This window comes from Haliotis rufescens, unplaced genomic scaffold, assembly GCF_023055435.1.
Source record: "Haliotis rufescens isolate VD_foot unplaced genomic scaffold, xgHalRufe1.0.p SCAF_4, whole genome shotgun sequence".
NCBI lineage: Eukaryota > Metazoa > Mollusca > Gastropoda > Lepetellida > Haliotidae > Haliotis > Haliotis rufescens.
The window spans coordinates 35692440-35713062 of record NW_025964112.1 but is presented as its reverse complement, the minus strand read 5'-3'; the positions used below and the strand labels follow the sequence as shown (position 1 = coordinate 35713062).

General features: G+C 40.1%; 1 protein-coding gene across 3 annotated transcripts; it reads right to left on the bottom strand.

Moving 5' to 3' along the window:
- Positions 1–1306: 1306 nt before the first annotated feature.
- Positions 1307–18067, bottom strand: LOC124149839 (serum paraoxonase/arylesterase 2-like). 3 transcript variants are annotated; one of them, XM_046521634.2, is made up of 10 exons: positions 17870–18067; positions 11782–11853; positions 10895–10965; positions 9089–9144; positions 8062–8257; positions 7278–7407; positions 5860–6060; positions 5432–5513; positions 4259–4393; positions 1307–2653 (listed from the first exon to the last, which is right to left on the bottom strand). In XM_046521634.2, exons 2-10 carry the CDS (start codon positions 11844–11846, stop codon positions 2483–2485), a joined length of 1107 nt encoding a protein of 368 aa, XP_046377590.1. In that variant the 5' UTR covers positions 11847–11853; positions 17870–18067; the 3' UTR covers positions 1307–2482. The 3 variants fall into 3 exon arrangements, with proteins under 3 accessions (XP_046377590.1, XP_046377591.1, XP_046377592.1); XM_046521635.2 differs by lacking the exon at positions 17870–18067 and adding an exon at positions 16695–16735; XM_046521636.2 differs by lacking the exons at positions 10895–10965; positions 17870–18067 and adding an exon at positions 16695–16728.
- Between the last annotated feature and the right edge of the window lie 2556 nt (positions 18068–20623).

The window sequence follows — 20623 nt, the reverse complement described above, 5'->3', positions numbered from 1 at the left end:
TGTCATGGTAGAATGGTGACAAAGTCAGACAAACATAGGCAAAATATGACGTTTTGAAAGGAAAATATATTGGTCATGATTTCAAGGGTTGAGTTAGGGGTTGGCCTATATCTGATGTCAGCTAATACCTAGTAAAATATGGTAGGTAGATGACCAGTTATGCTTAACAAATATACAAAAGTATACACATATATACACATATTTTCAATCATTTTACTGTATCAGCAGACATGGCAATCCTCAATAAGCCGATATTGGGGTCAACAATTCTTAAACCAGCATTTCAGTTATGCTATGATGTGTCACCTCAAAGTGACCATGATATAGACATATATTCGGAACACACAAACAACAGATAATGGCATGCGTAAGGGGGACAACTCTCAGTAATTGATTACCATCACTTTAGTCTACAGAGCCATTCTTGCCAATATGTCCGACTGAACTAGAAGAAGATAACAAAGAACACAGCACTTATTTTTCCATAGGTTGCTTAATGTCAAACTATTCTAACAATATGACAACATCCTGTAAATAACTGAGTCTTGACAAGACAAACCAGAGATTGATATAATGAGCTACACCCAATCCTGAGGGTACGATGACAAACAGTCAAACAAGTCACCTAGCCTGATCACCCGATCATCAACATTTAATCTTTGTTGTTTGGTTGTCTTGTTGTTTGGTGTTAGAGGTTGCACTAGGCAATATTCCAGCTATATGACGGCGGTCTGTACATAATTGAGACTGGACCAGACAATCCAGTGATTGACATCATGAGCATAGATCTACACAAATGGGACACAATGACACGCATCAACCAAGTCAGTGAGCCCGACCACCCGATCCTGTCAGTCGGCTCCTATGACAAGCATAGTCGCCTCTTACAGGAAGCATGGTTTGCCGAAGACCTATTCTACCCCCGATCTTCACGGGTCATTTAATCTTTGTATGTCAAGCATAGGTTCTAACCCAGAATCCACAGGGGATAATACATTAAGCACAACAAATATGAACACTGTATTATAACATGCATCAAGCCATGTATACCAAGAAAAAAAAAAAAAGTCAAGAAAGTCAAAAAAGGACTTGAAAATAATACATGTCCGTATCGAAATCAGATTGGAAAAACAATCTGCATTAATACAATTACTGTAAATCTAAAAATAAATGCGTCTCCAAATTAATACGACTGCTGACCCCTAGCCTAAAATGCGACTCAATATCAATGCGACTCCCCCCACCCTGTCCCCAGTGGAATGATGCATATCCTTACCTTAATACAATCAAACAGCAAATAGCACCACTTATTAGCACTGAGTAGAGCACTTCCGTAAAAACAATAAAAATTTACACAAAGTTTATATGTTGACTGGCATTAAGGAAGTTCAAAGGCAATAAAATAATTGAACCAACAACAGTTCACTGATTGATATGCAGAGAAGGTATCAACAAGCTTGACACGAGTGGGTAGAACTCTTGACCCCAGCAGTGATAACTCAGCGGATGCCCATTGTGTAATTCCCATTCTTTGAATGACATTGTCATATACTTGTTACAACTGCTGCTCAATAAACCGTGTTTGTGTTTGTGTTTATATTCAAGTTGGTTTTTCCGCTATCCAAAGCGTGCAGTGAGGCCGTCTTATTAATGATGGTTATTTTGGAAATGCGAAGTTAATTAATGCAAGCAAAGACCGCTCACATTTTTCGCATTAAATTCACGCTCACGTTAATTTCAAGATTTACAGTATTTAAAATAATCCTGAGAGAACAGACATATGCCTTTCATATGAAATATGCAGAACATTCATATACTGTACATATGCAATATGCAATACAAACATATTTCTTGCATTAAATCTTCACTTGTGTATAATACAGGTAAAAGTCACATACTTTTCAGTTTGAGCAAATATGGTTCACACCACAAACGTTTTCATTTTCTAAAAACTTGCACCAACATTTGAGATAGATGTGTATTCCAAATAGTCTTTGTCTTACAGATGCACAACAAAGTACACTTACATGTATATAAATCTGGCACTTAAAATCAAATATAAACGTAAATAACTGGAAATATCTTCCTGATCTTTTGTAGAAAGAGACAAGAGTCAAGGTAATGCTACTATTATGCACGAGGAGGAATGTCATGGAACACCCGTCTTTTCACATCTAGAGCTTGAGGCATGGGAGATGAGGAAACTGATCAATAAATGAAACTGAGTCCATTATTAATAAATTATGGCTGCTGTGTGAGATTTGCAGATTAATAAGGAGCGTAATTCCAAAGAATTAGATAGCAAACATAATATGTACACAAACAAGTCAATGAATGTATAACACTTAAGTCATAGACAAAATATAGACTTTTGAATGTAAAATCCTTTTTTTTCCAACCCCAACCTATGAGCAAAAAACTTAGTCAATATTTCGAAAGGATAAAAAAAATATCAGAATGGAATGCAGTTTCAGTCACATTTCTAGAGAGGCACGTCAACATCACAATAAACAAGCTTGTCGAGGAAAGAGCCAATCAGCATCTTCTTGTTGTAAACAGTTGCCACAGTTGAAGCTGATATCAGGTTTCCGTCATCAACGAACAGTTCTGTCACAGAGGACACAGAACCATCTTTCAGCTTGATCTGCAGGACCTGAAACAAAAAGTAAGGTTTGAAACACATCTCCACTACAAGAGTGTTTTGTTTAAATAGATTATCACGTCTTTGAAGGGCATTTAGAAGTGATACACATAAGGATGAGAATTTATGGACGTCAGCTTCTTTACTACTTATTTATATGCTCCGAAACCTTGTGTTCCTCATAAAAGAGAAGTTGACATTCATAAAAATGTTTTCTTAGGCTTAGAAAAATAAAAGAATTGGTTCTCAGGCAATGGATTTTAAAAATATGGTGCGGGTGGTTGGTGTCTTTTTTTTTCTTTTGGTTGTTCAAACTAGTATGTGAGCAAATAAACAGTAGTGTAACCAAATATACAATTGTGTACAATCAACCTGGGAAAGGGCCTCCCTACATAAATGTATTCCTTGATGAATAAAATACTGGAATACAGAATTTGACTACTGTTTTTATAAATGGAAATAAAAACAAAACATGCAGCAAACTTTATGATGATGTGGGCAGTGCCTGACAACCAAGACTATTATTTTTTTTAGCCTTAAATAGATTACTGGCATGTCTTTCATTTTATTTGCATCTTAAAGATGACCAGGCTGACATAATAAACAACTGCATCTTAGGCAATGATCTTATCTTTGTGTAGACAGATTAGTGTGTGTTTAAATGTATGCTCCATACAATATAATGCTTAGTCTGACCTGACACACCAATCTGGGCAACTGGAGATCTATTCTACCCAGCCTTGAAAGTCTACAATACCCTACAATAAATTCAGAGGTTCTGGGGACCTATTCTACCCAACAATATAAGTCAGGGGTACTGGGGACCTATTCTGAATAACAATAAAAGTCTGGGGTACTGCGGACCTATTCTACCTGACAATAAAAGTCAGAAGTACTGGGGACCTATTCCAAATAACAATACAAGTCTGGGGTACTGCGGACCTATTCTACCTGACAATAAAAGTCAGAGGTACTGGGGACCTATTCCAAATAACAATACAAGTCTGGGGTACTGCGGACCTATTCTACCTGACAATAAAAGTCAGAAGTACTGGGGACCTATTCCAAATAACAATACAAGTCTGGGGTACTGCGGACCTATTCTACCTGACAATAAAAGTCAGAGGTACTGGGGACCTATTCCAAATAACAATAAACGTCAGAGATATTGGGGACATATTCTAAATAACAATAAAAGTCAGGGGTACTGGGGACCTATTCTGAATAACAATAAAAGTCTGGGGTACTGCGGACCTATTCTACCCAACAATAAAAGTCAGGGGTACTGGGGACCTATTCCAAATAACAATAAAAGTCTGGGGTACTGCGGACCTATTCTACCTGACAATAAAAGTCAGAAGTACTGGGGACCTATTCTACCTAAAAATGGAAGTCAGGAATACTGTGGACCTCTTCTAAATAACAATAAAAGTCAGAGGTAGTGGGGACCTATTCTACCTAACAATAAAAGTCAGAGGTACTCGGGACCTAAAATAGGGACCTACCATAAATAGCAGGGGTACTGTGGACCTATTCTACCAACAATGCCTACAGATCTGACATTGCATACCACACCTGTAAAGCTAACCTGACTCTATCATCAAAGGTTATAATTACCTGTGACGGTGCCCTGACAGAAGGGTCGTCGAGGTGAGCCATACACTGGTAGCCAATGGGGTGGAGCCCTATGTAGAGGTCGCCTGTGACAGGATCAACTATAATATTGTCAGGAGCTGAGTGAAGGGGATAGATCTGGCAAAAAAAAGAACATACACTTTTAGAAATACAGGCTGTAAATATATTTTTCCTTTATTTTTTCATGATGCAACTGCCAAAATAGGATAATGTTGAAGCGTATTGCATATTACCAACATGAGATATAAACTCAGCTTAGTGATTCAACATTGGATCATTATATACATAAATGAATGAATTCTATTGTGAGTGGTACACATTGTCTGAACACAACTAAGCACCATAGCAGTATTGTGTTAATTAAACAAAAAATAATATTCAATACAGACATAGGCATTTCGATGGGGTTTTGTTGCATTTGTCTTTTCTTATTATTGGAGGTGAGTTGAAATGGGGTTTAATGTTGGTTGGTTGGTTTGTTGTTTATCACCGCACTCTGCAATATTCCAGCTATATGACAGCGGTCTGTAAATAATCGAGTCTGGACCACATCACGTCCAAGATTATTGCACTGATATAGCGACATGCATGTACGTGAGCGTGTAGCTACTTGTACTAGTTCGGACTGATGCAGATTTATAGTGCTAGCACACTGAGATACCATGCCGCAGTTTAACATGAATACCCCACTCAGACACATTATACTCCGAGCCGACCAGTCGTTGTTTTAGCCCCTTAATAACAAGTGCCAGGCAGGGTAACAACAAGTACCATCTTTTAACATCTTTTGGTATGACGCAGCATGGGATTGAAACCCAGACCTTCCACGGTCTGGCCCGAAGCTCTACCACTAGACTATGGAGGCGGTCTCTTATTACTGGACTGTTACCACACAGTAAACTCATTCTCTAGCTGACTGGTGGTGCTGGTAACAGCACTACATTGAAGGGGCTCTTCCATGATCTGTACTGACAGTTATGAGGATCTGATCCATGCATCTGACCAATCAGATTCCACAGCCACTGTTACACCTGGGATCATTCCTGACACCTTCTTCTATGCCCAGTATCTTCACACACTAGACATGTGTTGTGGCAAATATACATATTGCTGAGTTAAGTATTTTCTCCCAACTGATCCAAAGGTTGAACCTACCTCTCTCAAGTGTAAAGAGTTATCGTTTCTTCTCTCGTATATCCTCAACTCATGGCCCAAACTGGCAACAACATACACGAACCTGTAACGAAGGGAAGGATATGGATCACTGATATAAGATAACACATATAACATAAAATAAGGGGGGGTGAGGTAGCCTAGTGGTTAAAGTGTTTGCTCGTCACACCAAAAGCCCAGGTTCGATTCCCCACATGGGAACAATGTGTAAAACCTATTTCTGGTTTTCTCCCCTGTGATTTTGCTGGAATATTGCTAAAAAAAAAGCCTAAACCATACTCACTCACATAAAATAAGGTGAGATGGCTTTGGTAAAGAGCCAGACCACACAGGTAGCTTTTAAACCGGACTGCCAATTCTACCATTTACAATTTCGAAGATTCCTTAACAACAACCAAGGATGTTCTCACCTTCCATCTCTGGACATATGAATACCATTAGCCATCATGATCCCGTCAGCCACTATGCGATATGCGGTACCATCGAAGTAGCCCACATCTGCCCACGGCATCAGGGCAAGGGTTTCCAGTATCCGGCCAATGTAGCTCGAAGTTGTCAGGTAGTTGGTGTAGAAGAAGCTGTCTTCACTGGTGGCAACAATGTCATTTACCCTGCGAGAAGAATAACATGTTTCAGATAAATATGTTTCAGTTACCTCTTCTATGATTTCTTGCTGTTAACCTATACTTTTATATTATCTATGCCAAAAGTAATCCAAGTGAGATTTGTCATGGTCCATTCAAGCAATCCAGGTGTGATCAATCATGGTCCATTCAAGCAATCCAGGTATGATCAATCATGGTCCATTCAAGCAATCCAGGTGTGATCAATCATGGTCTATTCAAGCAATCCAGGTGTGATCAATCATGGTCCATTCAAGCAATCCAGGTGTGATCAATCATGGTCCATTCAAGCAATCCAGGTGTGATCAATCATGGTCTATTCAAGCAATCCAGGTGTGATCATTCATGGTCTATTCAAACAATCTAGGTGTGATCAATCATGGTCCATTCAAGCAATCCAGGTGTGATCTGTCATCTATTCACAAAATTCATGTGTACACAGTCTTTTTTTCAAGCAACCCAGGTGTGATCAATCATGGTCTATTCAAACAATCTAGGTGTGAACAATCATGGTCTATTCAAACAATCTAGGTGTGAACAATCATGGTCTATTCAAGCAATCCAGGTGTGATCTGTTATCTATTCACAAAATCTATGTGTACACAGTCTTTTTTTCAAGCAATCCAGGTGTGATCAATCATGGTCTATTCAAGCAATCTAGGTGTGAACAATCATGGTCTATGCAAGCAATCCAGGTGTGATCAATCATGATTTATTCAAGCAATCCATGTGTGGTCTGTCATGATCTATTCAAGCAATCCAGGCGTGGCTTGTCATAATCTATTTAAGCAATCCAGGTGTGATCAATCATGATCTATTTAAGCAATCCAGGTGTGATCAATCATGATCTATTTAAGCAATCCAGGTGTGATCAATCATGATCTATTTACGCAATCCAGATGTGGTCTGTCTTCTATTCAAGCTATGAAGGTGTGATCAATCATGGTCTATTCAAGCAATCCAGGTGTGGAAAAGCTAGAATAATACTGTGAACCATAAAATTTAAAAAGTGTGACCCTGTTTAATTGGCATTCAAGAAGTTCTTGAATAAATAAGAAAATGTAAAACATTATGGAAATAACTTCTGGCTTATTGCATATCTACACTGGAACGTCGCTTTATGCAATAAACCAGAAGTTGTTATCCATAAAGTTTGAGGTTGGTGATAGTTGAGGTGTCCCATGTGTTACGAGAACAATACTTACTGTTTCAGTGTTGGATCACCGTAGTAGGATTTCACATGCTGCAGTGCAAGTTTATCAAACAACACCTGGAATTTCTCGATCTTCTCCTGTCCATCCCGTTCATGGTTGACAACAAATAGGTACACTGTGCCTGAGAGGAAATTAATTTGATATTTTGTCAACAAAATCATACAGAAATATGTACTGTAGTTAAGCCTTGTCATGTTAATAAACTTCAACAGCTACATGTGAGAAAGAATAAAAAAGCTGCTGCCCATAGTGACTTGTTCTAATACCTTCTAACTGCTGACTTACAGAACATGGATTCATATAATGTTCTTTACTGGAAAAGGATTCATATTCTTCATTACAGAAAGGGGATTCGCGTAATGTTCTTTACAGAACTGGGAATCATATTGTTCATTACAGAGCAGGGACTTCTTGTCCTCCCAAGCACCGATGCCGTGAGATTAAGTATATTTCCTGTACATCAACACGGCAACCTAATCTTACCGTGAGACTGGACCTTATATTCTGTACATCAACACGACACCCTAAACTCACCCGACGTCTTGTCCTCCCAAGCACTGATGCCGTGAGACTGGACCTTATATCCTGTACATCAACACGACACCCTAAACTCACCCGACGTCTTGTCCTCCCAAGCACTGATGCCGTGAGATTAAGTATATATCCTGTACATCAACACGACACCCTAAACTCACCCGACGTCTTGTCCTCCCAAGCACTGATGCCGTGAGATTAAGTATATATCCTGTACATCAACACGACACCCTAAACTCACCTGACGTCTTGTCCTCCCAAGCACTGATGCCGTGCGGCTGCAGCTTGTCCTTGTCAAAGTCCTCCGTGGACGTCAGCGTCATCTCCTGCACCACCTTCCTGGGGTTCTTCATGTTGAACAAGTAGATCCTCCCCTTGATGTTGTTTTGTGCATAAAACTTCTCAAAGTGTCGTGGGTTTTCAGATTGTCGGAAACCCTGCAACCATAAGCTTAAGGTAAAAATACTACTAATAAATTATTGAAAGAAACACATTGCTCTAGGGAGGCATGTCCTTTGCCTCTCCCTCCCCTTGAAAACTGCCCATGGTATCCAACAATATGTTGAGAAAAGAGAAAAACAACCTGATACCCCCAACACAAGTCCTGCATGAGGCAAAAACACAATCAAATGCAAAAGAATTATATATATAATTCCTTCTTATGCCTAACAGGGAAAGGCAAAGAACATTCTACCCCTACAGTATTTAACCAAAGAGATGCAATTCTTCACTGCATATTCTTGATATGTCAGGGATTTATCTAGGATTTCAAACTGAGTGCCCTTGACAGACAAATTTTCTATTTTCTAAAATTCAGAAGTATTTTAACATTCTATTTCAAGATTGTCTGTGTTTGTTTGATTTCAACTCAATACTCAGCAATATTCCAGCGGTGTGTAAGTAATCGAGTGTAGACCAGACAATCCAGTGATTGTTATCATGAGCATCGATCTAAACAATTTGGATACGACATGTATCAACTGAGTCAGTAAGCCTCCCGGTCGCGATATTAACATTTCTATTGCAATGAAATAATGTATAACAAATCATTAATGACTCTTCCTCTCTATTGCTCCTATTGGTGAAACACAAGTCACCTCTACATACAGGGTAACATCGTTATCATCACATCAACATGAATTGGGACATTTTTAATTCCATTTTGACCATTCTTTTGATGTTTGTAGAAGATTCATGGACGAATGTTGGCCTGAGCAGGTCTAGATAAATCCTGAATCCTGAATACTTACAACTACTTACAAACTTACTGATGTAATAAATGTCATCCCATTTGGCAACATGTGCATGTCTTCTGATCCAAAACCTAAAAATAACAGGAAATGTCCATCAGCGTATGAATGCATAAACACATTACTGGGCAGGACAAGAGGGGAGTCCAGTTGCAATAGGGCATATGCACCTATGCTGGTCGGTGATGAAAGGGAGTGGGTGGTCAGACACGTGACTTGGTTGATTGTGTCATCACACCTCAAACTTTTGTTTGTTTCTTTGCTTGTTTGCTTGTTTTTTAACACCACACTCAGCAATATTCCAGCTATATAACGGCAATCTGTAAATAATCGAGTCTGGACAAGAGAATCCAGTGATTGGTATCATGACCAGCGATTCACGCAATTTGGAAACGATGAACCAAATCAGGTAACCTGACCACCCGATCCCGTTAGTCGTCTCTTACGACAAGCATGGGTTGCTGAAGACCTATTCTAACCTGGATCTTCACGGGGACATGTCTGGGTTGCTGAAGTCCTAATCTAAACTGGATCTTCATGGGGACATGTATGGGTTGCTGAAGTCCTATTCTAACCTGGATCTTCATGGGGACATGTATGGGTTGCTGAAGTCCCGACTATCCACCACTCAACACAATGAACCCTCCCATAAAACTGAGTCACTTTCTAATCGGAAACATTTAAAAGGACAAGGTATGGCAAGGGCTTCTTATGGTCCACTAAATCTACAAAATTTAAGAAGCTAGGTCATTTTTTATCAGATGAGTTCATATTATTAGCACCTTAACTGTAAAAATGCTAATTTTAGGATTTCAGGAATCCATTTTCTAATCTAAAAACATAAACAAGTGAGTGTATGAATGTTGTTAAAAGATGCAGTCAGCAATATTCCAGCTAAATTACAGTGGCCTTTAAAATAATCAAGTCTGGACCATGTGATGGGAACAAGAGGAATCCTAACACCATTGGGCAATGGTGAGTCTCAAGAAGTTGGTTGGTTGGTTGGTTTGTTGTTTTACGCCGCACTCAGCAATATTCCAGCTATATGACGGCGGTCTGTAAATAATGAAGTCTGGACCAGACAATCCAGTGATTGATATCATGAGCATCAATCCACGCAGTTCGGATCGATGACATGCTTCAACCAAGTCAGCAAGCCTGACCACCCAATCCCCTTTGTCGCCTCTTATGACTATCATAGTCGCCTTTTACGACAAGCATGGGTTGCTTAAGACCTATTCTACCCTGGATCTTCACGGGTCGAGTCTCGAGAAGAGTGTCATTGGAGACGTAGGTGAAGGCTATTGTGAAAATATGTGTAGGTTTACAAACAAGCTCTCAGCAGTAGAAACTAACATGTTTAGTCCACTAGTCGCTATAATGATAACATACAGCAAAACACTTAAATATGGCAAATTTCTACTAGTCTTTATGATACCTTAACTATTGGGCAGTTTGGCAAGGACTACAGGACTAGTGTCAATTTCTAATGCTGGCTCTTAGATTTCTGTGAAAACTTTGATATTCTTAGTGTAGCCCTCACTCCAATGATTTCACACAAAGTGTAAGTCAGTTCTTTTATAATAGTCCCCGGAGACACTATGATCGAGCCACTAAATTCCAGCGTAGTTGCGCACAGGTGGAAAGTGGACTTTTGCAGTCAGTTAACTCCCTTGCCTCGGAAAGATTTCCCTCCCAGTGTGAAGCCTATGTCTGGGGTACCCTGCCCTGAAATTACTGGTATATTACTTAAAGCAGTGTAAAACCCCATCACTCACAGAAGCTGTTTAAGAAAATACCACAGGATCCAATATTTATCCATACCCATTCCTTCCACTTGATGACAAGGGCCTGGGTAATGGTTGAATATATGCTTGTTAAAACCCATCAGGAAACTGAAATAAGAAACAGACATTCATTTTGAAATACATGTCACAAATCATTCTAAAATTTGATCGTCTCCATTATCCATTGATGGGGAACTCAGAGATTTTTTTCAGTTTCTACATTTGCAAGTCCATGAGACACTCAGTAATAAACAATGGGGGTCTCAGTGTGACTACTGTACCGACATCAAATACTGCCTAATGCATATTACAGTGAGTGAGTTGGGTTTAACACTGCTTTTAACAGTATTACAGTTATATCGCGGCGTGTCAGATTAATGTGGGAGGAAAGCCCGAAGTGATGCAGGTCTCAGACTTCGGTGAAACCCATAAGCACAGGTATGGTGCTGACAAACCTAGAAACATAATCGGGTCGAACCGGGATTCGAATCCACTATCATAGGTTTCTGGCAAGTCCAAGGGTTGCAACTCTGCAGAGCAAATCGCGGCGCCTTAGTTGACTTGGCCACCCGTGCCCCCAGATATGAAAAAAGAAAAGCGTATTTTCAATCTTATTGAAAAAGAAGAGGGAATAGTTTCTAAATCACAACTGGAAAACCCATATGGCCACAGCCGCAGTTTAACATGAGTACCAAACTCAGACACAGTCTACTGACTCCGAGTCGACCAGTCCTTGTTTAAGCCTCTTAGCACAAGGCAGGGTAACAACAAGTACCACCTTGTAATGCCTTTTGGGAATCGGACCCTGGACATTACGCTCTCCCACCAGAAAAAGGCGATCTGAAAGAATTTTGTACCTTGGGTACATGGTCATCATAGTCATAGAACTATATTACACACAGAGAAAAACAAAACAATACTCACTATATCTTGACACAATGTTGAAACAGCAACACGAGCAAGCTGATGATTATTATCTTTATATACATCTTGAATCTGAAACACATTTGTAATAATTAAGAATGATTACTTGAATGACCATCTACATACAGAGATCACGAGACTTTATGGCTAGGGAGCTGCTTGACTGGGTACTGCCGATGAGTATTTAAAGGGTTAGACAGAGGTGCACCCTCAGGCGCAATAATGACAGCATTGCACCTCACATTCTGCCTCAGAGATGACTTAGCAATACAAGACACACTCCGGCGCAGTGATGACTTAGCATTACACCACACACTACTCCAGCAGGTGACTTAGCATCACACCACACACTCCGGCGCAGTGATGACTTAGCATTACACCACACACTACTCCAGCAGATGACTTAGCATTACACCACACACTCCGGCGCAGTGATGACTAAGCATCACACCACAAACTACTCCAGCGGATGACTTAGCATCACACCACACACTCCCGCACAGTGATGACTAAGCATTACACCACACACTACTCAAGGGGATGACTACACATCACACCACACACTACTCCAGCGGATGACAACGCATTACACCACACACTACTCCAGCGGATGACTACGCATTACACCTAGCTCTAGTTATGCTTCAGATTGTTGGGAAAAAGAAGAAGAAATTGCCTGCCACAAAATTTACACTGTTGCAATGTTTTTTCCTTTAAAAAAAATTCAAATACATGTACAATTAAAAAAAATTAAAATCTGGATTTGTGGATGAAGCGGAAAAAAACCTAGCTCGTCTCCATATGAAATCCCCCCAAAACAAAAACTATCTACTGGTCTTGTTGGATCATAATAGACACAATAGTGCTTAGTTTAGACTCGATATATTGCTGATTTCAAAAGTCGTACAAACTTAAATTACTTTGTCTGTCACCAAAATAACACTAGACCATCCTACCACCATTTATTTAATTATACTGGTCCTTAAGAAAATATACTTGACTTGGACCAGCGGACCAGTGTAAGTGTCGTGCACTGAGCAATGTTATTGTTGTATTTGTTTACACAGATTTGAGATGCTTGTCATATCTGACTTGGCGGTGAGGTGAGGTGAAATGGTTTTAAAGATCCAAGATTATTGCACTTAAATAGCGACCAGCATGCACGTGTGTGTGTGTGGGTCTGCTTGTACTAGTCCGGACTGATGCTGATTTATAGTGCTAGTCCACTAAGTGGAGTGGAGTGAGTATGGTTTTACGCCGCTTTTAGCAATATTCCAGCAATATCACGGCGGGGGACACCAGAAATGGGCTTTACACATTGTACCCATGTCGGGAATCGAACCCGGGTCTTCGACGTGACGAGCGAACGCTTTAACCACTAGGCTACCCGACCGCCCCTAGTCCACTAAGATACCATGTCACAGTTTAACATGAATACCCCACTCAGACACAGTATACTGACTCACTGCCAACCAGTCCTTGTCTTAGCCCCTTAATGCCGAGCGCCAGGCAGGGTAACAACAAGTACCATCTTTTAATGTCTCTTGGCATGACATGGCTGGGGATTGGACCCCCGACTTTCCGCTCTCTGGACGGACGCTCTACCACTAGAACACGGAGGCGGTCATCTGACTGTTGACATTTGAACCCTTGTGTCATACACAGGGCAGGAAATCCTAATATATTTTTGTGTGCTATTGCGTATCACATCTATTGAATCGGACATGCACATTACATTAAGACATCCGTTCCTGTACTACAATTATATTATTTGTAAGTACTTATTCTTTCAACATGACCAAGGAGTAATCACCCCTTGTAATTAACTGTATCATAAGCATGATAAGCTCATAAGCTATCTAATTTGTATTACATCTAACTGATGTAATGACATGTTAAAACGCTGTGTCTATTAAATGACAGTGTATTTATTGAATGAAAAATTCTTTCAAGGTGTTTTTAACCATGTGCAGAAAAAACGTTCTCACCATGAAACAAGTGTCCTTACCCATCTATTCAAATCCATGCACTAACCACGCTTATATTATTTACTTTCATAATAAAGGATGGTACGTATGTGTACCTATTACAAACATGGTTCAGATTTGTACATTTTTTGGCCACTGTTAGTCTGTCTCCCAGACCCTAGAGAAAAAATTAAAAAAGGGGTTAACTCAATTCTGATCTGGCAAGTCTAGATTGACTCAGCTCTAGCCTGAAATATGGTACATGTTCTACATGTTTATTTTGTATATATATATGCAGTCAATTACTTTATTTCTTGGACTACATGTCGGGCTTGGCCTCCGTCTGTTGACAAAAAGCACTAAGCCAGGCACAGTAAAATCTTTTTCAGGAAAGTGCTTGTTGGGATAAGGGAGGTAACTCCTGGCTGCCATATATGTAAACCTATGAATATTTTCTGCTAAACACAGGTGGTAAAATATTGACTATAGGTATTGAGGTTCACCTGTATTTCCATTAAGTTTTACATATTACATCAACAGGAACCATCATAGTCTAGTATGGTGCCTGGTATGCCACTTGATGTTAACTTAGCAAAGCAATGTACCACAACGTGTATAGAGCAAAACATAGATATCGATATAATCAGTTTACTCAGTGAACAGTAACTGAATGTTCATCTTGATGCACATGCTCTGAAGCCTATTTTCTCAACCAAACTCGAAAAGTGATATTGAAAAATTGTACAGATTTTCCTTAAATTGCATTGAATTAATTCGTGAAAAGATGTGAGGTACAGTACTGTGCCAGAAAGTAATGGACACTTGAGTGATGTCATGACCCCAGATGTGTAATTTCTTCAGTTCGTTTTTGCTCTCCAAAGACAAAATATAAAACGGACATAGATCTACCTAATATTTGGTGATGTAGCCCTTTACAGTGTATACTCTTAAAATCCTGCGTGGAGTGCTCATGTATCAGCTCTTGATGTAATCAACAGTCAAAGATTCCCATATGTCACGAATCTCTTCTTGAAGATCTTCGTAAGCGTCGATGTCATGAACATGTGTTTTCAACCCTCTTTTTCTTATAATGTTCATATCTGGAGACTGTGCCGGCCACGTGAGTGACTGAATTTGGTTGTTGAGTTGTTGAATTTTATATGGACCATGGACCGTACACAGTGAATGGGAGAATTGTCATTTTGAAAGATGAAAGAACTGTTAGAAAAATGTCAAGCAATTACTGGCCACAGATTTTCCTCCAACACTTCTTGATATTTCTGGGCATTTACCCTCTCTTCTAGGAATGTAAATGTCCCCACAGCCTCAAACGTTATGGATCCCCAAAGCATAACACTCAGACATTTGCCAAGGGGTGACTGAGGAATCCTGGGTACCAGTCTTCTCCCACCTTTCTCCACACATTAATACGGTTGTCAATCCCGATTTCTATCTTAGATTCATCATTAAACACCACCTTATCACAGAATCCAATAATTGGCGTTCTCAGTTTAGATCGGCACCAAGAAACTCCTTTTTTCCTGTTGACCTCTCAAATTCTGATGTGTTTGCGAACAATCCTTCTGTGCTAGCCTTCACGATATACTTCACACTGAACAGTTCATTTGGAAACAATAAAAGGCCTGTTTTCATTGAAGTTATTAGTAATATCTGTAAGCGATGATTGTCTATTGACTTTGACACTACGAATCAACACACCTCTGTCACGGTTGCTCAGAATCCTCGGTCTACTAGTTCGTGGCTGATTTTCCAAACTTCGTCTCTCGCTAAAGCGATGAATCACACCATGCACTGTGCTCTTGGCTAGATCTAACAGCTGACTTATTTTTTTGCAAGATTTACCATTCAAATGCAGGTCAATGATAACTTCTCTTTTGTCCGGCAACAGAATATTCCTTCTCTGACCCATCATAAAGTCAGTGGCAAAAATCATGAGAAAAGGAGCCGACGACAACAAGGCATGTGGCATGCGATACTTGATGACGTCATCAATGTGTGGGCAAAATTTCAGATCATGACATTTCGCGGGTCGAAAGTTAGATGCGCTGAACCAAATGCAATGGTTTCTTGCCAAACTCACGACATCTCAAGAGTCTCATAACTTAGGGCACGGTAGTGTAGCTAACCCTAGCCAAGAGCCACGATGGGGTCCTAACAGTCAAAACATGACCCTATATCTAGGACCCATTGCGTCTCTCTGCTAAGCTAACCCATACCACACAACTAACCCTAAGGATGGTAAAGGAGTGTTTGGTTGGGAAGTGGTGCCAAACCTTTAGGCCTTATGATCGTGAAGGGGTGTTTATCGCTAAGGGGTAGACTACCTGACCCAAATGATCGTGAAGGGGTGTTTATCGCTAAGGGATAGAGTACCTGGCCCAAATGATATCGTGAAGGGCTGTTTATCGCTAAGGGGTAGACTACCTCACCCAAATGATAGTGAAGGGGTGTTTATCGCTAAGGGATAGACTACCTCACCCAAATGATAGTGAAGGGGTGTTTATCGCTAAGGGATAGACTACCTGACCCAAATGATCGTGAAGGGCTGTTTATCGCTAAGGGGTAGACTACCTGACCCAAATGATCGTGAAAGGGGTGTTTATCGCTAAGGGGTAGACTACCTGACCCAAATGATCGTGAAAGGGGTGCTTAATGTGTCTGTGTGTTTGTGTGTGTGTGTGTGTTCACGAACTGTGTTAGTTGATCGTCATACTTCAGTGGAGCGTTGAGTTAGAAAGATGCAGACATTGCATTTCCAGTTCCACATCAACAGCTGATTAACAAGTTATTATTCACATCAGGCGTAGTCAAAAGCAACTTACACATATATATCGAATTTTATAGAACGTATGTTCAATGTGGAAAACGTGTAGCCTATATATCACAATCACGGACTTCACCTACAGCTTCTAGAACAACAATCACCTTTGATATGGACTTCGAGCTCAACAGCATATAAACAACCAGGGGAGCTAACTCTAATCCCATCAGAAGTCTAAGTCCAGACATGTAGGGCCGGGCTAAGCAGGGAGGTTTCGAAACTACAATTGCCAACACTGCCTTTTTTTTCCTTTTTGTATGTTTTTAATTGTCCCGGCTGATTTACGTGTGAAGTATGCATTATTTACTTTCATATAGTATTTGTTTGTTTGTTTGTTGTATAACGCCGCACTCAGATATATTTCACTCATATGACGGCTGTCTTTGAAAAATCGACTCTGGACCAGACATTGTATTGAGACAATTCAGTGCTTGACGCCACGTGCATCGATCTACGCAATTCATTTAGTGAAGCTGCCACACATATGATATACATTTCAGACAAAGAGGTTTTCAATGGCAGTTTTATTATTGAGTGTGCTTGAATTTACTATCGTTATTGGCCGCTCCAATCGCTTTCCGTGCAGCAAATGATCCATCGAGTGTCTGTACTGTAGACATTTTATTACATAACAAATCACGATTATGTTGTATGTGTTCTTCCTCTAGATACGTTTGTTATAACACTGCACTCCAGTTATATGACGGCGGTCTGTAATGTATCGAGTCATGATCAGACAATCCAGTGATTGATGTTATGAGCAACATCACACACCCTAGGTACACAGTGAGCCTGATCACTCAAATCATTAACTCGCGTGATTCAGCTCTGACCATAAACCCGTGAAGATCCGGTGTAGAATAGGTCTTCAGCAACCCATGCCTGTCGTGAAAGGCGACTATGCTTGTCGTAAAAGGCGACTAACGGGATCAGGTGGTCAGGCTCGCTGACTTGGTTGATACATGTCATCGTAATACTATCTCAATTGCGTGGATCGATACTCATGATGTCAATCACTGGATTGTCTGGTCCAGACTTGATTATAAAATTTTACAGACCGCCGTCATATAGCTGGAATATTAAAATGAAAGATTTTCGAACTTCCTCTCTCTCTAAAGCGATGAATCACACCATGCACTGTGCTCTTGGCTACCACCCAACCCAAGAATATCTTATAATCGGCCTCATAGTAATTCTAAATCACAAAATTCAATGTTAATTATACTAACGGTAACCCTGCTGTGGCCCCGATACCCAGTGGGAGCGTACTAGGACCTACCTTTGTGCCTGAGTCCTCCCTAGTACATGTACTAACACACGTACCGGCCCCCTACATCGACGTGCTGTTAGTCTTCACCGAATTCAGTGGGAGTATATGGTGTCAGTGTTTGAATGTCTGTGTTTACCCTGAACACAAGTCATACACTCATACAGACACAAGCTGCAAAATACGTCCATTCACGCTCAGAGACAGACAGCCATCGCAGAAGAAAATGACCTGATCCGACATTTGGAATAACACCTGAACACAGTGACCCGTACTCTGTTGCATCCATGTTGAAAAATTCATCCATTGCAAGATGTATAAAATATTTTATCTCTAATATGTTTCAACAAAATCTTAAAACAAAGATATTTGGACATGATTTATGATATATTAGTCATAATGTGCAGTATATTTCAACTTGTTACAAGTTACAGCAGCGACCATATACATATATAATTATTAAAGTACTAGTACACAAAGGTGCTAGTCAAAGAGATTGGGTATGTTTATTTACCCTGAAAGGTCCCTATGTTTTGAATACTCCTAACAATAGCATTATGTCTGGGCTTATAAAATACATTTTGACCAAATTGCCCGTAGGGCGTGGAGGTGATGGTGGTGTTGGGGTGGGGTGGGGTGGGGTGAGGATGGTGTTGGGGGTAGGGGCACTAAAGGCATGACTCAGAACTTTCTTTTCCGAGGGTGACAGCATGCTTTCAGAGTTGATCAGGGTATGTGGGTTTTACCTAAAATAGGTAAAGTACTGTGTTAAATCAAACTTCAAAAGAAAATATTTTGTATGAAAACAGTAAACTAACAAATTTGAATATATTTATGCAAAATAATTACAGTTATAATGACAATTTAAGTTCATTTTAGTAAAACTTCAACTTTTAATTTGATTCATGAACAAACTATTCCACACATTTATAAGGCAAATGTTGATTCTGTTAATATGGGACATAGCACATAATACATTGTAAAAATGCATAATTTTCTTACTGAAATGTTAACTATAATTGCTTCTATTTCAATACTATTACAGTTTATTATACACCAAAAGAAGTTGACTCCTTCAAAATATTTCTTTTGTCGCGATTATTCATGAGTAGTACGTGAAACATGCTTCAAATTTCTTTAAGTACACCATTTAGTGATATATTTCATTTCTTTCATCAATGATATCACTGTTCATCATGCACACAGCAACTTACAGTCTGCTCATGTCCCTCACTGAATGTCCGAGTCGCAGTTCTCGTTATCTGTGTCTCAAGACATGCAGGTCGCACCACGATCTTTCTGTCAGATGGACGACACATAGTAAACCCTGTGGAGATTTTGCAGCATTACACTCTTGGAAGGGGAGAAGAAACATGGATCACCTCCCTTTAATTTTCCGGAGGTCCTGATTTAGATCGAGGTGCATATTTGTCCTTAAAGGAACAAAATCAGACCTTGTTGACATCTGAAAGGGCACCTAGTGCTCCATAATATAGTGATAGCCTCAGTGAACATATACTTTCGATGACATTTTCCTTTTCTGGCATATATATACAACTCATGAATGCATGGAAAGATGGAAAAGCATCACAGATATCCTCACAGCTAGCCTAAACTGCTGCATTAACATCAATGTTGGATCTGGTGTTTTTACTACTATTTCCTGTGTCGATCCTTACCTGTGAACCATTCATCCATTTCAGGTGGAACAATAGATGGACCAGCATATCAGTATCAGATGCTCTGACTAAAATCCTTGGCGATCCCAAGTCACTCCCGTTTTTGCATGTATAAAAAATCATTCTTGTATCTGTTCTTCATGGCCAGCCCGGGGCACGGGTGGCCCAGTCGTCTAAGGCGTTGCTGTGCAGAGTTGCGTCTCTTGGGCACGCCAGAAACCTATGATTATGTTTCTAGGTTAGTTAGCATCATACCCGTGCTCGTGGGTTTCACCGAAGTGGTAAACGTCTGAGACCTGCACCACTTCGGGCTTTCCTCCCACATTAAGCTGACACGCCATGATGTAACTGGAATACTGTTAAAAGCGGTGTTAAAGCCAAATCACTCACTCACTCATGGCCAACCCTTGGAACAAGTAATCTGACAACTCCCAATGTAGGCTGTGAAAACACAACACATACTGCCGATGACAACATACAGTTCATGTCCTGACAAATTAAATTATATGCATCTTTTGCCCATTCTTCTACTAGAAACCCCAGGAGCGTTTTTTTGAACATTGGAGACCTAAATACTTGACGGAATTAGTTCGGTCTGGAGAGGATCTTCCCCCATGGCATCAGACCAAGCATCTGCCTCTTAGTATCCTTAATGGATGGACTTGTATGTATGACACACAAACCCAACACGTCCAATAAGCATTGTTTGAGCAATACCCTTGTTCAAAAGCGGCACATTCGTGAAATATTGAACAAAGAACATCCCATCAATGATGCATATATCAAGAGTGACAGTTTCGTAATACTCGACCTTCTTTTTGAGATAGTGCAGACGCCTTGATTTGTCAGTCTTGTTGAGATGGCCAACCATGTGCACAAAGCAGATAGGTTCTGGAGTCTTGGGATATGAAAGACATCTTGCAGGTTGATGTTTGAGAATCAGCAGTCTTCCCAACAGATCGCATGTGCATTTAAGCCCACTTACCTTCTTATCTTTGTCTGTGCATGAATGTTTCACAGCTACAACAGCAAAATGTTTGACTTTACACCTTGGATAGGCTTTTCAAACCGAAGAGGATCACTGAAA

Bases quoted from the DNA above. Each gene is read 5' to 3' on its own strand.
- LOC124149839 (XM_046521634.2), bottom strand. From the start codon at position 11,846: ATGTATATAAAGATAATAATCATCAGCTTGCTCGTGTTGCTGTTTCAA. The intron at 4,394-5,431 runs GTAGGTTCAACC...TTTTTTTGCCAG, and splicing joins ACTCTTTACACTTGAGAGAG to ATCTATCCCCTTCACTCAGC. The intron at 2,654-4,258 runs GTAATTATAACC...TTTTTGTTTCAG, and splicing joins CTGTCAGGGCACCGTCACAG to GTCCTGCAGATCAAGCTGAA.